General features: G+C 36.6%; 1 protein-coding gene across 7 annotated transcripts in view; it reads right to left on the bottom strand.

The window, feature by feature from the left end:
• brsk2b (BR serine/threonine kinase 2b) overlaps nt 1-18,365 on the bottom strand; it is a 174,069-nt gene that overhangs the window by 6,088 nt on the left and 149,616 nt on the right. For 4 of the 7 annotated variants that reach the window (XM_073835925.1, XM_073835924.1, XM_073835923.1 and 1 more), the window contains 6 exons: nt 16,965-17,025; nt 13,748-14,405; nt 10,598-10,646; nt 7,576-7,699; nt 3,017-3,197; nt 2,218-2,307 (listed from right to left, as the gene is read on the bottom strand). In XM_073835925.1, coding sequence (XP_073692026.1) covers nt 2,218-2,307; nt 3,017-3,197; nt 7,576-7,699; nt 10,598-10,646; nt 13,748-14,405; nt 16,965-17,025 — 1,163 coding nt within the window. The remainder of the gene's footprint in view (nt 1-2,217; nt 2,308-3,016; nt 3,198-7,575; nt 7,700-10,597; nt 10,647-13,747; nt 14,406-16,964; nt 17,026-18,365) is intronic. The other 3 variants (XM_073835928.1, XM_073835927.1, XM_073835926.1) reach the window with 1 other exon arrangement.

Raw genomic sequence — 18,365 nt, forward strand, 5'->3', positions numbered from 1 at the left:
GAGCACAACTGACACGTTTAAGGCCCAGAAAGGTAGTAAGGACATTGTTAAAATAGTCCATGTGATATCAATGGTTCAGTGTTATTTTTGTTTTCTGTGACCACAAAAATTATTCTCATAACTTCATAAAATTACATTTGAACCACTGATGTCACATGGACTATTTTAATGATGTCCTTACTACCTTTCTGTGTCTTGAACATGGTAGTTGCACTGCTGTCTATGCAGGGCCAGACAGCTCTCGATTTCATCAAAAATATCTTAATATTCGTTCGGAAAATGAACGAAGGTCTTATGGATGTGGAACGACGTGAGGGTGAGTAATTGAACTATCCCTTTAAAGCTGGAATACAGTACATGACTTTTGCCAATATTTGGGCTCTGATTTTTAGTTTGGACAAGTCAACGCTAGTTGCTCAAAGTCAGAGCCAGTCTGCAGATCTGAGCTGACAGATTTCACAGAAAATCAGAAAATAGTGTTTTATAGGCACAGACTTTGATTTTGTTAGCTTCTGACAATGATTCAGTTGAAGGACATCAGGCATGTATACACTACGAGTCAAAAGTTTTTGAACAGTAAGATTTTAAAGTTTTTTTTAAGGAAGTCTTCTCTGCATTAATTTTGAAATATTTATACTATTTAAAATAACTACTTCAATATATTTTAAAATATAATTTATTCCTGTGATTTCAAAGATGAGTTTTTAGCATCATTACTCCAGTCACATGATCCTTCAGAAATCATTCTAATATTCTGATTTGCTACTTAAAAAAACATATTATTAATAATAAATAATAATAAAAAAATATTTTAAAAATTATATTAATAATAATAATAATAATAATAATAATACAATGTATCTTAAAAAGCAAATCAGCATATTAGAATGATTTCTGAAGGACCATGTCACACTGAAGACAGGAGTAATGGTGCTGAAAATCTTGATTTGATCACAGGAATAAATTAGATTTTAAAATATATTCAAATCGAAAGCAGTTATTTTGAATAGTAAAAAATATTTCACAATATTACTGCTTTTACTGTATCAGGATCAAATAAATGCTGTTTTTGGATCAAATAAATGCAGGCTTGATAAGCAGAAGAGAATTCCATAAAAAAACATTAAAAAAAACTTTTGACTGGTAGTGTATTCTCAGTCAGTTTTAAAACACATGCAACAAGGCGCATGTTTCCACATGAGGTCATTGTGTTCTGAACTACTCAAAAAGTCCTCGGTCTTTATTCGTATACAGATATTGATCAGATATTAATACTGATCAGATATTAAAAGTTTTACAGTCTATTCCAGCCTTTACGTAACTCTAAACATTACAGGCAGTGATTAAATCATCATTTCTGAACTAAATCTGTGTTTGTCCCGTTTAATAAAATATCCACTACATAGATTCCCTTTGAGTATTCCATTACACTAGAATTGGCAGTCATCCAGGTATTTTGTGCTTATTGTGCACAGTAGACATAATGCAAAATGATATTATGGTATTATGAACTCCCTTTTATATATTACTCAGTGATATTGCTTTGGGGCTGTCCAGCAGAGGGAGCTGTAACAGGCTCTTCACCATGTGCACAAACAGCCATGTGGGAAGACAGGCAGAGGATCTCTCTGTTCTTTCATTTCATCATCTCCAGCAGGAACCACAGTCTAGCCCATCACATTTCTCCTTGTAGAATGACCAATTTGAAGCCACAATCATTTACTTGGGACACAGGTTTGATTTAGATATCTGTAAGAAATTTCCTGGATATGTATATGTAACCCTTGTTGTACAGGCGAGTGTGCTCTAGCATGCACTGTGAGTGTGTGTGAATGCTAAGGAGAATGTGTGCATGTGTGCCAGTGCCTTGCAATGCAATTCTGTGCAAAGTGCTTTGATAAGGTCAAATGTGTATTTCCAGCACCTTTAGATAAGACATCACATCCGACATAATGGAACGGTGGATACATTGTATCTAATCCTGTGAGAAGTTTATTTTCATATTAACAATCTGACAGCATGTCTTTGAAACCACCTCTAACAAGCATTTTAAACACTGGAAAGACTCATTTGACCTTGATGGGTGTGTGCAGCGTTCAGTGCTCTGCAAGGGTGGGCTAGGCGCCATGCATGTTCAGGATGCTGTGTAAGAGAGCAGAAAGAGAGAGAGAAAAAGCCAGAGAAAGAGGTGTGTCAGTGAAGTGATTGGCCACTCACCAGACAGCTGCTGGACACCAGGCTGGTCATGTGTACTTAACAACTGAGCCTGAATCGTTTCCACCACCCGTTTGAAGCGTCGGCTGGGACCTGCCAGGAACACACACACACACACACACACACACACACACACACACAGAAATCCATTTGAATGTTTTACAATGATCCTGTACAAACTGTTACATGCGTGTCTTTCGAAATGAATGCACATTTATGCTGACACATCCTGGGTTTATTCCCCCTAGCGGCTGCCTCATAAAGTCTAATGGGATGGGGCTGATTTTTATGGTGCATTCAGCCCACGGCGGAGTTTATGACACGTGCACACACATGCACTTTAAAATGTGTGACTTTAAGAACAAGATTCAATTCGTTTGTAGCCCAGAGAGCAAAAAAGAGCGAGGGGGAGAATGAAAAGCGAGGGACAGGGTTTGCAGTAATGGCACCAGCGGTGCGGGATCTTTTTGGATTGTCCTTTGAAACACAGCAGGTTGAAAAGGCATAGTGATTACCAGGAGGCAAAAAGGCCTCTTTTAGTTTAATTTTTTCCATTACCCCCTCGAGCAGTTGGTCTATTTTCAGCGTCTTCGTAAGAGAGGGGGAGTGTAATGGAGGAAGGGATTGCTAGCGGAATGAGAGAGAGGGAGAGAGAAAAAAAAATTTCTCTCACCACTGCGAGAGACAAAGTTCAACATCATCAAGCAGCCTCTCCATCACCCACACACATCCCTCTGCATTTCTATTGGCTGCTAGCAAGTTGATGACATCAAAATGGGCTTCTCACTGTCGGCATGGTTACCTGAGAGCAGTGTGAAAGTGACAGAGTAGATGCCGTTCTCCTTGGTGGCAGCCGTGCTTTCGGTGTAGGTGATGTCCACCTGGAACTTCACTGGTTTTTGGAACACGGTGGGGCCGGCCGTGGACTTGTATTCTGCCCGGAAACTCGTCTGAGACACCACACTGTGGCTGAGGCTGGGAATCTGAGAGAAAAAGATTTTAAATATCTTAAAGAAACTATTCACCCCTAAAATTAACATTCTGTAGTTATTTACTCCTCTGATGCCGTGCTCTATGTGTGGCGATCAAAAACGACCCCCTTTTTTAAATATTCTGTATTTCAGTTTAATCATGTTTTATTTCATATTTTGTATTTTTAGTAGGGCTGTCAATCGATTATTTTTTATTAATCGCATGGTTGTCATGAGTTAACTCGCAAATAATCGCACATTTTTATCTGTTCTAAATGTACCTTAAATTAATACTTTTTAAAACTCTAATCAACATTGGCATGGACAAATATGGATGCTTTAAGCAAATATGTGACCCTGGACCACAAAACCAGTCTTAAGTCGCTGGGGTATATTTGTAGCAATAGAAAAATACATTGTATGGGTCAAAATTATTGATTTTTCTTTTATGCCAAAAATCATTAGGAAATTAAGTAAAGATCATGTTCCATTAAGATTTTTTGTAAAATTCCTACTATAAATATATCAAAATGTAATTTTTGATTAGTAATATGCATTGTTAAGAACTGAATTTGGAGAACTTTAAAGGTGATTTTCTCAGTATTTTGATTTTTTGCACCCTCAGATTCCAGATTTTCAAATAGTTGTATCTCGGCCAAATATTGTCCTATCCTAACAAACCATATATCAATAGAAAGCTTATTTATTGAGCTTTCATATGATGTATACTCATATGATGTTTTAAAATTTAACCTTATGACTGGTTTTGTGGTCCAGCGTCACATATATGTTTATTATTAGTGAAACCATACTTGACATAGAAGATGAAGACTAGACATGTTTCAAACGTCATAGATGTTTTTTCAAATAACTTGTTCATGTCTATTCGACACATGAAAAAAAAAAAAGAACATAGAAATACCAGGTTCCTATTACTTCTCTTTCTTTGCACTGAGCAATTTACTTAAACAAGCCTGTTTATATTATTTGCCGGACAGGGCAGCTCACTTCTTCTGAACATGCAAAATGTACATTTATTATTACATTTGTTTGCCTCTTGGTGCCCACATACTGTAATTTGATGCAGCCAAGTTCTCAACAAAACTGTTTCCATGTTATTATTTTTTATTTTTTTACTTTTTAATGTATTGTTTTGGTTATAATGTACTGATTCGAGAGCCCGGTCTCATGAAAATGCGTACTAGTAGCACGGTTTTCTGTTTCTATTTGGCGTGCTATTAATAAACTTTGGCGTGCATATGATATGCATGTGTTTGACGTGCATATAATACGCAGTTTTCGCTTGCATACTCGTATGTGGCTTTACGCATCAATCCCACAGCACTAATCCTAACGTAGACAGACTCCGCTTGCATTCATTCAATATGGCAGAAGTGTCAGTACGCACGAAAAAGTGCAAGTACGCAATATCTGCGCTGCCGCTCCACTGCCGCTCGCTGAACAGAGCAGACGCAGATATAAAGAGAGGTGCGCGCGCATTGGGAGACCTCGCGCTCGTTCTGCAAAACCGGAGAACCTCAGAGACTATATTAGGTTTGTCCAATTATGTGTTTATGTATTATTGCTAGACACTTTTCGCTAGGTTGGCAACACTGTGTATCCATTTCTTTAACTATGGGCTAGGTAGTGGGTCAAACAGAAAATGCGCACTGCATTAATCGTGCACGTTAATAAAATTAGTGCCATTAAAATGAATTTGCGTTAACGCGTAATTAACGCGTTAATTTTGACAGCCCTAATTTTTTAGTTATTTTAGGGTACTGAATTATATTTTATGAGCACAGATATGAAAATGAAATGTCCATATGTCCAACTTAAAGGGTTAGTTCACCCAAAAATTTAAATTAGCCCATTTTTTACTCACCCTCCAGGCATCCAAGGTGTATATGACTTTCTTATTTCAGATGAATGGAATCAGAGTTATATTAAAAATTATCCTGGCACTTTCAAAACAAGGATTTGTAAAGAAAAATGTCGGAGGATTTCGATATAAGCCAAGAGGAGTTTAAGTTTTCCTTTGCTTCTGTAACAAACGCTGTTTTTGCGAGACCCAGCGCTTCCATGTACAACTAGTTGGTGCAAGCTAGATTAAAGTGATCATTAAGATTTAAATATGGATAGTTTTCTTACACAAATGCATCGATTCACTACAGGAGGCCTTCATTCACCCCCCAGAGTCATGTGAGGCACTTTTTATTATGGATGGATGCACTTTATTTGACTTGTTTTGGACTGATGAAGAGAAACACCCGCCCATGCAATTCTAAAGCTTGGAAGTGCCAGGAAAAATTTTAACATACTCTCTGATTGCATTCATCTGAAAGAAGTAAGTCATACACCTAGGATGTCTGGAGGATAAGTAAATTACTATGATATGTTCTGGGTGGATGAGGAAGGACGTTTACATAGTGCATACGCCTGTGAGCCTTGCGAAAACCAACGTTTGTTTACAGGAGCAAAGAAAGCAAAGCTTCCTTCTCCTTTTGGCTTATATCGAAATCCTCCGACATTTGTCTTTACAAATCCTCAGTTTTTACTTCTAATTCGTAACCATTGTTTCATTTTGCTCGCTTCACTGCGTGTCCGCGTTCATCACTTCATGTGCTCTTGTTAGTGCAAGCTAGAGAAAAGTGATTATCACACTTTAAATATATATATATATATATATATATATATATATATATATATATATATATATGTTTATCACAAAAATGCATCTATTCGAACTTTTTATTATGGATGGATGCACTTTATTGGACTTGTTTTAGACTGTTGAAAAGAAACCATTGGCATTATAATGCTTGGAAGAGCCAGAACAATTTTTAACATAACTTTAATATAATTGGATTCATCTAAAAGAAGGAAGTCATATACACCTACTGTAGGATGCCTTGAGGGTGAGTAAATAATGGGCTAATTTGCATTTTGAGTGAACTAACCCTTTAAAATGTCGGAAATCTTGAATGCTTTGGAATACAGACTTACATTTAGTCACTATTCAAACAAGTAGTTTACGTTTATTGTTATGAAATATGCACAAAAATACTGTTTTTTTTATTTATTTTTTTTATATGAAATGTGTTTTCCAAAACATGTTTTACTCTAAAACTGGAGGGAAAAAAAATTGCATTCCAAAATTTAAGTTGATATCACATAAAAAATGAGCTTCATTCACATTTTCACTAGATGAACTTAGTTTCCCTTTAGTTTCCAATTTCGATTTTGACTGACCTTGAGAAGTACAAGTGTGACTATTTTTAGGACCACAATTTTCCAATCGTATTCATGACTTTTTCCCCCACAAGTCCCAAAACCTTTACCAAGTCCATACTATTCCTATGAAGAGGTATTACTAATTTCTTTGGAAAACCAGTGACTTTCTTTCTTCAAAAGGTAAGTTTTTAATATTAAATCCTGGATATTCTTTTCAATATAATGACAGTGAAGGAGAGCTTGGGCTGTCAAGTTCCAAAAATTACAATAAAGCTCTTTAAAAGTGGTCCATATGACTTTTCTGAAGTCATATGATTTGTGTGAGGAACAGGCTGGAACTTGTTATTCACTGAAAATCTTGACGTCCATCCTAGCTCTTTTTTGTGCATTCATGAGTTAAGTGATATCAGATTTGCCAACAAATCTTTATTTTGAGTCAGATATTTCCAATCAGTTAGTTGATACAGTTCACAAAACTGGTCAGAATGATGTGTTCAACTCTGAACTAACTGACTCAATGATTTGGTCGCAGAGCTTAACAGCCCACTAGAGCAGAAGATTATCAGTGAATAAATTCAATGCTGTTCTGTAGTCACACAGAGCAATCACTTGGCTTTAGAAGAATTTAAATGTGACCCTGGACCACAAAACCAGTCATAAGGATACATTTTTTAAAAGTATGGTTTGTTAGGATAGGACAATATTTGGCTGAGATACAACTATTTGAAAATGTGGAATCTTAGGGTGCAAAAAAAAAAAAAATCTAAATATTGAGAAAATCACTTTTAAAGTTGTCCAAATGAAGTTTTAGCAATGCGTTTTACTAATCAAAAAATTAAATTTAATCATGGTAGGAAATTTACAAAACATCTTCATGGAACATGATCTTCACTTAATACCCTAATGATTTTTGGCATAAAAGAAAAATCAATCATTTTGACCCATACAATGTATTTTTGCCTATTGCTACAAATATTACCTATGCTACCTAAGACTAAGGTTTTGTAGTCCAGGGTCACAAATATAGCACACAAGACTGAAACTTCTGATATTTTTATGCTGCTTTTGCATCTTTTTTACCTCACAAAAGTAAAAGGTTTGGAACGAGATTAGTGTGAGTAAATGTTGACAACTGACATACTCATTGGAGACTTACAGAGAGAAAGGCGTGTACAATATCTGCTTTGATGGAGCTCAGAGGCTTGTCCCGAATCACCACAAAGATCTGCTCCTCCTTTTCGAGGTTAATAAAATTTCCAAACCAAGATTTTTTGGCAAGTCTGTAAAGAAGAAAAACATATGAAAAATACATATAAACATCACTCAAATCACATGCATCAATCAATATACAATTACATTGCATGCTGTCACATACAAAACATACTATAATTGAGAACTGAAATTTCTTTAGTGTCACTAACATTTGCATCATTTTCAAGAACACATTTTCTGCTCTTCATACAGTTGAAGTTTATATACACCTTGTAGAATCTGTGAAATGTTAATTATCTTACCAAAATAAGAGGGATCATACAAAATGTGTTATTTTTTTATTTAGTACTGACCCAATTAAGATATTTAACAAAGTCTACAAAAAAATAATAGTTGAATTTATAAAAATGCCCCCGTTCAAAAGTGTACATACACTTGATTATTAATACTGTGTTGTTACCTAAATGATCCACAGCTGTGTTTTTTATTTGTTTATTTATTTTTCTGTTCATGAGTTCCTTGTTTTTCCTGAACAGTTAAACCGCCCACTGTTGTTCAGAAAAATCCTTCAGGTCCCACAAATTCTTTGTTTTTTTAGCATTTTTGTGTATTTGAACCCTTTCCAACAATGACTGTATGATTTTTAAATACTTTTTTTTTTTTTTTTACACTGAGGACATCTGAGGAACTATATGCAACTATTACAGAAGGTTAAAATGCTCACTGATGCTTCAAAAGGAAAAACGATGCATTTAGAGCCACGGGGTAAAAACTTTTTGAATTTGAAGAGCAGGGTAAATTTGACTTATTTTGTCTTCTGGAAAACATGCAAATATCTTCTGTAACTTCAGAAGAACAGTACTAAATGTAAAAATTGTTTTTTAGGCAAAATAAGAAAAATTTACACATCCTTATTCAGATCAAAAGTTTAAACCCCCGGCTCTTGATGCATTATTTTCCTTCTGAAGCATCAGTGAGCATTTGGATCTTCTGTAATAGTTGCATATGAGTCCCTTAGTTGTCCTCAGTGTGAAAAGATGGATCTCAAAATCATATAGTTATTGTTGGAACTTGGGTTCAAATACACAAAAAAACTGAAAAGCCAAAAAAATCTGTGGGATCTGAAAGACTTTTCTAAAGAACAGCAGGCAGTTTAACTGTTCAGAACAAACAAGAGACTCATGAATTAACATTTTGCAAATTCTGCAAGGTGTATGTAAACTTTTGACATCTTAATGCACCACATTTGAAAGGTTTTGGGGTCAGCAAGTTTTTTTTTTTTTGTTTTTTTTTGTTTTTTTTTTGGAAAGCAGTGTTTTATGCTCACCACGGCTGCATTTATTTGATCATTTGAAGATATAGTAAAAAATTTAATATTTTACAAAAAATATTACAAAAATATATATTTCCATGTGAACACATTTTAAAATTAGATTTTTTTCCTGTGATGGCAAATCTAAATTTTAGACAGTCATTACTCCAGTGTTCAGTGTCACATGTTACTTCAGAAATCATTCTAATATGCTGATTTGGCACTCAATAAACATTTACAATTATTAATGGTGAAAACTGTTGTGCTGCTTTGCTATTTTTTGTAACAGCCATGATACATTTTATTTAGGATTTTTAATGAAATGACAGTTCAAAAGAGCAGCAATTATTTGAAATAAAATTATTTGTAATCATATATCTTTTTAAGGTCACTTTTGATCAATTTAATGCATCCTTGATTGATAAAAGTAAAATCTTATTGATTCCAAACTTTTGAAATGTGTATATTTCAGCTTCACCAATAAAGTGGAACAGTTGGCAGATATACTTCAGACCATCAAAAGTTAAGTTCCATTTCAAAAGTGTTGGTTCACAGTGAAATCATAACGGTGGAGGTTTCCTCTGACAGTTCCTGCCTAAAGTAAATAACGCATTTCTTAGGAATATTCCAGACATTTCTACAGAGCTTGGCTGAATTTCCTCTCGGAGTGAAATACAGAATTCTGAACGCTGTTGAGATGGGAGTTAGTAAGCTGTCAGTCAGTCAGCTGGTATGTCTCTTGGAGACAGCAGGAAATGAAAACATGTATGACATTACACAGGCTGTTAAACAATTCAAAACTCACATATGACCAAATGCTGTGCAGCACCATACAAACCTCAAAAACAATTCTTTTTAATAAAATCAATTATTTTCGTTGTTTTTAATGTACATTAACACAGATATTAAACTAGATTAACATGACAGGGTTCTTCAGGATGAAAAGTACTGGAAAGCTGAAAAGTTTCTAAAAAAAATTCTTGACAAAAGTCTGCGTTGTGGTTTGAACATTGGCATATGGCTCATTTCTCAACCCTGCTTGAAATCGCTGCGATTTTACCACAGTCAGTGACTATCAAGGCCATCTTTGAGCCAGCCCAACATATTGTGACTCTCTCACCAAGAACTTAAAAAAACAACAGAAAAATAAGAGGAAAACACTCCAGAAGAAAGTTTCCGCCGTGGTGCTGCTTTGCGTGTCTGTGAAGCTAAGTGGAACTAAAACACTGAATTATTCATGACGAACTATTCCCTGATAATGTCTTCAGCAACAAACTAGGCTAATGGGGCCAGGAACAGTGTTTAGGCCACCCACATTAACTTTAGCTACAGAGTTTTCAGTGCTCCTTTCAACATAATAAAATTTGTAAAAAAAAAAAAAAAAAAAAAAAGTACAATATAAAGAGCAAAAGTTAAGTGTCTTAATTAAGCAATCTTCAATTGAGTGTTGGTGATTTAACTCTGAACAGCTCAGGTTAATACAAAAGGTGATACATTTAGCCCCACACCTAGCAAAAATAATGAGTATTGAACTAACACTTATTTTAATTCAATTATAATTGAGTAATATTTTAACGTTTCTTTCACACTGTGGGATTTAATTAAAAAAAATGCATATTTTACCTAATTGTCTTTGAAAATAGCTAATACTTACTCGGGGGAAGACTCTGGTGTTAGGCTGGACATTTCCTCTTGTGTGGGAACTGGAAAGAGACAAAGCGAACAAGCCTCAGCGGAATTTGCATCATACTCTATATCCTGAGAGATTAGACATTCACAACCTAAGGAGGGGAATGCTGATTAACCACAGCTAATTACTCCAAACCTGCAGAGATTAAGAGTAATTCAACCCCCCTACTTCTATCAGCTCATCTGATCCTCTTCCCGGTAGAAGAGGGAAAGAGGAACAGCTGGAGGTGAGGGGAGATGCTTGTGCCGTTTTCATTATCATTACTAGATATATCCGCAGATATAGCTGATAATAGAGTATCACTGAGTTTATTACCCAGCGATCTGTGAAATCAGGCCTTAGAGAATATCCCTAGCTAACAGGGGGATGTGAACCGAACACCGCAATAAAAAAGGATTAGCAAGAATCGTACTTTCACCTAAATGCTTTTTCCTTTACATGCACATAGGTTATGGCGCATTATTTTACACCTGAGCCTGCGTATCATTGCTTTAGTGCCATAGATAATTAGGCTTTATTAGAGATGCATAATATATTAGTACCATTAGACTTCTTTAATTCATTATTTAATTCTGCATGCTCTTTTTATTTATTAGCCGTTTTTACATTTAGGTTAAAGGTATAGTTCACCCAAAATTACTACCCCCTTCATGTCGTTCCAAACCTGTAAGACCTTTGTTTATCTTCGGAACACAAATACACCCTCCGTAGACAGCAAGGGTCCTACCACGTTTAAGGCCCAGAAGGGTACCAAGAACATAAAATCTTAATTTTATGGAGCTACGAGAATGCGTTTTGTGTGCAAAGGAAACAAAAACAATGACTTTATTCAACGATTTCTTCTCTCTTGGGACAGTCTGCCGCCATTAAAGAGAGTACCACGACGCATGCCATATTAACGATGTCCTTACTATGATTCTGTGTCTTGACCGTGGTAGGACCCTTGCTGTCTATAAAATATCTTAATTTGTGTACCGAAGATGAACAAAGGTCTTATGGGTTTGGAACGACTGAGTGGGAGTAATTAATAACAGAATTTTCATTTTTGGGGCGAACTAAATCTTTAATGGTAACACTTCATTTTAAGATCCAATTCTCACTGTTAACTTGTTGCATATTATCATCCATATTACTAGCATATTGGCTGTTTATTAGTACTTATTAGGCATATACTAATGTCTTATTCTTCCCTAACTCTGTAGATCCTCTAACCTGACCTGTACATTAGAATTTTGTGATAATTTTCTAAATTCACTTGTATAATTTAAAATTATTCATTTTAGTTTTTAGATATATATATTTTTAAATTTATTAAACAAATTACAATTAATTACACGTATAAATTATGTAGAATTTTAATAATGGAATTTGTAAATTAGCTGACATTTTAAATTTTAAGTAATTTAAAAGTTTATTGTTAGTTTATTTAATCAGAGACAATACACGGTAATAACAATGCTATCTCAAACTAATTTAACCGTTTCTTTACAAGGTGGCTAATTTGTACGACCTCACTCAAACGATTTGCGTAAGGGGTAGGTTTAGGGGCGGTCCTTTTTACGAATTACTTTGAATTAGCCATCTCATAAAATATGTACCAATTGCAGTGAGACCGGGTTGGTTAATAAACATCATGTCAATGTTAATGTGCTAGATTTAGTCAAAATGGCACATTTTCCAACCTGATCTCATGAAGAAAACGTACCTGTGGGAACTTTTTCGCAAGATGCAAAATACGTACCACCATGTAAATTTAATGACATCTTCAATGTGATATGTCCACTGAGTTGTGCTAAAAGAGAACAGATGAACATACAAATGGTACATTTTATGTGACATTGGTTTTGTACGTGTCACCGCTAGGGCTGCACGATGAATTAAAATGAAATTGCAATCGCGATTAGGCAGAAGCTGCAATTGTTGTGCGTATCTTTCAGTGAAGGTTAGGTATATGCTGGTTAGGTAGTTTTGATGCTGGGATGCTGGTTAGGTATGTTTTGATGCTGGTTTAAGCTGGTCCTTAATACCAGCATAAACCAGCAAAGGACCATCTTAAACCAGCATCAAAACCTACCCGACCAGCATATGCTGTTTTTTTCAACAGGGAGGAAATTGCTTAAGCTGAATGAACAGTAGATTTAACTGCTTTTATTGATTCAATGCGCTTAATAAACACACAACTACGACAATATACTGTATGGTTTATCTGAGTTCTTCTTATTATAAGATTCATTATAATAAAGTATATTTATAATGCAATGCCATAAACACTGCTTAGAACACTATGAAATATGTTGTGTGTATTCTGTGTAAGAAGCCACATCATCTCATTTTTTATTGATTTGATTTATTTCAAACACTTGACTGACGTTATGAAGCGAGTTTGGAGTAAAACCGTATTATCAAATATGGTATTTTCACATGCTTTCAGATGTAGCACCATTTACTACACAGAGCCGTAGTTCACTGAGAAGCTACGCAAACATCTGTCATTATCACAGGACACTTTCTTTCGACTTCATTATCACACGATTAAATCATCTGCAATAATAAACGCGATTTAGCGTAGCTTGTCAGTGAACTATGGCTCTGTGTAGTACATGTAGCTACATCTGAAAGCAGGTGCTGGAGATTTACTACTGATTACACAGCCGGCTTTACTGACAAAATGCGCACGACAATCACCTTTGATTAATCGTGCAGCCCTAGTCACTGCAAGTCTGACTTAAAATGTCTGTTGAGTGGCGCTATAACTCTAAAGCTCCATGATGTTTTAAAATAAAGTACTGTCTACACTACACCTAAACCTACTCGATAGAATGAACAAAAGCGAATGTGACGTAATTGCAAGTATGCCATTTTAGCTTTTCAATCTCTCATCTTTCATCATGAGCCATGTTTTTCACAGGATTCGTACCCAAGGATTGGCTCGCTGTTTTACCGCCTCCAGTGTTAATTTCTGTTGAAAACTGCAGTGATATGTACTTATTGGTACGTATTTCACGTCTTGCAAGAAAGTTTTCACAGGTATGTTTTCGTCATGAGATCAGGCAGAATTTTTTTTATGTTAAATGTCATAAAACTACTTTGAGACATATCTAGCACTGCTGGTACCTTGTAGTTTCCTGCGGTGGAAGCGTGGTGAGCCAAGGAAGCTGTTCTTAATGGAGTTGAGGCGTGTTCTCCACGGCATGCCTCCAATGGAGGGGCTGGGTGGTGGCGTGGGGCTAGGGGTCCCCGCTGGGCTCTCCTTAGGCGTGTGCACCGGCGTTCCTTTCGGAGTTGGCAATGGGCTGCCCCTGGGGGAGGGGTGGGGCGTAACCTGTATGGTGGGGATAGATTTGCCGTTGTGGTCAGTCCCGGCCAGCGGGTGAAGGTGGTGAAGCCGGATGGGCGATAGGGGGGATAGGGGAACAGAGAGCTTGGGCGGCACCGTGAGCGGTGGCCGGCGCACTTTCGGGCTGCCGGGCATCAGCGGGGGCAGGGGTTGGCAGGGTGTAGACGGTTCCGACTTGGCCGCAGATGGCACGGCCGTCGTGTTAGGAAGCGGGTTGGACCTGGTGGCCTGCAGGGGCTTGTCTGCAACTTTGGGCTTGGCTGGAAGGGTCTGAGTTTTGTTGTTGAGCTGATGGGCAACTGTCTTTGGTTGAAAGGTTTTGGGGGAGTGGGGGCCTGTGCCGTTCACCCGGGACACAGGCGCGTGGGTTGGGCTGTGGTTGGGCGACTGCGTGAGTTCTGCGGATTGTGGAGGAACGGCGAACCGCCGCATGGGCTGTAGGAGCGCATGCACAGAGCCAGCAGCATAAAAAGAGCCAACACAGCCCATACACACAACACACGGCCCCGTAGTTAACAGGCATTACGGCACAGATGCACACACACACCGACACCAGACATGAAAAGATGGTGAACAAGCCACCGGTGATGAGAAGTGAGGGAGGAAATGCAGAAAGAAAGAAAGAAAAAACATGCCATTAGCGCAACCAGCCAAGAGGCAACAAGACAGTGGAAATAAAATGTTCCCAAACCAGTGCTCCCAAAACAAATCAAAATCAGCAACAGAAATCAGCACCAAAAAAAGCTCCGGGTTGTTGTTGGGATGAAATTAAAAGAGGTGTTGTCAGCACTGACTAAGCAAGCAGGAAATTTGTGCAAGGCTTTAAAGGACGCTATTGTCAGAATGCCTCATATCAATATCAAAATCATCATAGATTAGGTAGAAATGACATCAAATTTGATACAAGTTAGGAATATATACAGAGTTTTTCAAAACAATAGCGTCACACTATCCAAATGGCTAGTGAAAATAAGCGTAGTCGACCATTAAACAGAGCATAGAGTACAATGCTGCTGTTGAAGGTATGATATGAAGATGCTGTTGGACAGATGACGCTAATAATAATAATTGGGTCAGAAACAGGGGATTGATTCACTAAAAGTGAAGAGTGTGATTACAATCAGTGAAGTGAAAGCTCATCAAGCATATTGTAAAACATCAAAGAAATACAATGGAGTGTTAACTGTAGCAGCCGCAACCGTAGCACAGCATAAAGAAGAGCATGAATGCAATAAAATGGATTTTTAAAGCTCTTTCATACCGCGAGGAAGATTCTTCCATGACAAACCTTTAAGTCTGTGTCTGAGCAGTAAAACTAATCTCAGATGAGCTGTATCAAGGAGTTCTTCACAGACTAATTCAAATTACTTCCACCAAGCCTGTTCTCTACGTGAGACATTTTCATCAGTGGAAGGGTGACACTGCAGACATTCTCCAAATGTAGAACGTTTCAGAATGTTTCAGAATATTTGATCGGCTCGGATTCAGAATTGACTTTGGGATGAATCCTGCTGGGAATTCCTTGATGTAACTCAAGGACTGCATATTGGGAGGTCTTAGTAGTGGATTTGTAATCGGTTAGCCTCTTTAAACAAATCAACTGTAAAAGCTGGCTACATCCAGAGGCTTCACCGGTAGTAAGGAACCAGGGATTTTCAAGGGATTTCAACAAGCCATTAGTGACTTGGGCTTCAAATATTTCAAGGCAACAAGCCTGTGAATTGGGCATAGATTAGCAGTAATTATGCTAAGCATGGTAGACTGATTGAGCTGGAAGTAGTGGATCGGTAGGGGCAAGCAGTGTTGTTGCAGTATTTCAGCTTATAGGTGATATACAATTGGCTGTCCTAATTAACAAAGCCAACAGTTTACATAATTATCATTAATGCTCTATCATCACTAACAGTTCTGAGAAATAATCTTTCATATTGCATTATGCCAGAGGTCTTCAAGGACTCCCTTGGTGGATAAAAAGAACCCCTTGTAACATACTTTATAAAATTGAATGATGCACTTTAAACCTATAATAATGTGTATGGGATCATATTAATGTATTCAAATACTTTTAGAAACATACTTTACAATTCAAAAGTTTGGGGTTGGTAAGATTTCTTAATGTTTTTGTAAGTAATCTCTCAAGTACTTAAAGTAAACATCTCTTCCATCTACACTTGACCCTCTAACACTAAAACTCTCTATTCTATTCATATTTCATCTACTTGTTTTCTTTATATTTATTATAAAAAATAACCTTAATAGTAGTAAACTATTCTGTTTCTTTTCTAGCTACTTATTTTCATTTTATTTATTAAAAAACGTGCCCCTCTAACACTTGCATTCTTGATTCTATTTCTATTCTAAGTACCAGTTTTCTTTTTATTTATTATAAAAATAGACCCTCTAATACTCCAACACTAGTGTTCTCTCTTCTATTTCTATTCTATCTACTTGTTTTTTTTATTTATTAAAAATAACCCTCTAACACTAGCATTCTCTGTTCTTTTTCTATTCTATCTACTTGTTTTCTTTTTATTAATTAAAAAATCGGACCCTCTAACACTAGCGTTCTTTATTCATTTTTGCATTTTATCTACTTAACTCAATTTTATTTATAAAGAACTTTCAGCACCACACAAATGGAACCAAAGTGCTGTACATAAAAATAGAATTGAAACAAGCATAAAACCAAAGACAAAAAAACTAAAAAAATAAAAGCACATAACATTGCTATGTGACATACGTCGTTGACCCCAAACTGTTGAAAGATTCTGAATGAAGTACTGTATGTATGTACTTTTACTATGCCCAGCAGTGATACCTGTTGAAGACCCCTGCATTATGCAATCTATGCATATATTCTTACTGAATGTCTATAGATCAAACAGATTCTCAAAGCATATTCTATAGATAGATGTCACACCAATTGATCATGGGTTTCAACATAACCTGGCTCTTCGAGTGAAACAAATGTTTTAGTATGGATGAAGGGCTTACCCGAGGACTGCTGAGGGGACTAGTGGACAGACCAGAAGAGGCTCCGCTGATGGACCGGGACCTGAAGTTACACAACATACATAGTAAAGACATTTCTGCCTCACATATAGCACACATATAGTCGGAATTCAATAGGAGGTTCAGCATGTTGTGTGGGTGAAACACAATTAATAATTGAGTTCATTCTCGGACAGAGGCAGCAGTGTAACACCAGACCTCCATATTTCACCATAAATCTTACATTTTGGTTTTAAGTATATGCCAACTTCCTATGTAGGCCTATAGGTCTTTATGTTGAATATGCTTTTTTACATTTTGAGTTGCTATTAAATTTGAGCAATTTATCATTTCTCATCCTAAGAATGTAAAAGGTCATCTCAACCTTTTATGAGGTTCTGTACAAGACTCGAGTTCTTCCGAACTTCACTGTGTATTAGATGGCGAGCTTCAGTAATTCTCCAATAAATGATTGGGATTTAATTGACCGTGGACAAAATGGGTTTTGTCATCAAGGCAAATTGAAACAGTAAATCATCCCTAACGGTGTCAACATTCAGACTCTCACGATTTGACTCCAGGAAGGATTTGATCCATAAACTGATCAATTGCATTTGCAAAGGCTACATAGCTGAGAATTATTCGACGGTCTCAAATTGTCTTTGATCTTTCAAGCGTTAAAATCATGACACCAAATACGCCAACCACGGCCTGATTCAGCGCAATGCTGATGTGCATTATATGCCTCTTGCATTCCGCTAATTAGCTTAGCCAAAAAACAGCATCAGGAAGAGAGCTCTTTATATGTGTAATACATGACTATGAAATAAAGTAATTCATGGGAGGAAAGGACAGGCACTAGAGGACAGTGACTATATGAGGTAATATTTCTACTGTTTAAGCATTGTGAAGATTTTATATGTAGTCATCATTAAAATGAAGCTATAACTATATTAAGATAACTACTGCTTGTAAAAACGCTGTTTAATATGTATAAAAGATGCAGGGGAGCTTTTCGGTTCAATGAAGTCATTACATTTTGAATAGTAAACATACATAAACATTGTATTTGAGCTATCTAGCTTTTCAGTAAAATATTTATTTACCAGTGGCTAATTCAGTGCACCTCGGTTCAATGCATTAAATAAAGAAATAAAATAAAGCATATATAAAGAAATATTCAAGGCCCGTTTCATTATCTGGCAGACTAAACAGTCTCAGTAAATGCAGATGTAGGACAGGACTGTGAAACTCAAGGTCGAAGAAAAATGCCTGAACAGATGAACACAAACAATCGGATAACCTCTGTCTCTCACCTACTGTAAGTGCACACATCACTCTAAGAAAAACAAACATCCAGGGTGAAGGCAACAGAAGCATGAAGGCAAAACGAGAGCGAGGGGA

This window comes from Garra rufa, chromosome 3 (genome assembly GCF_049309525.1).
Source record: "Garra rufa chromosome 3, GarRuf1.0, whole genome shotgun sequence".
Lineage (NCBI taxonomy): Eukaryota > Metazoa > Chordata > Actinopteri > Cypriniformes > Cyprinidae > Garra > Garra rufa.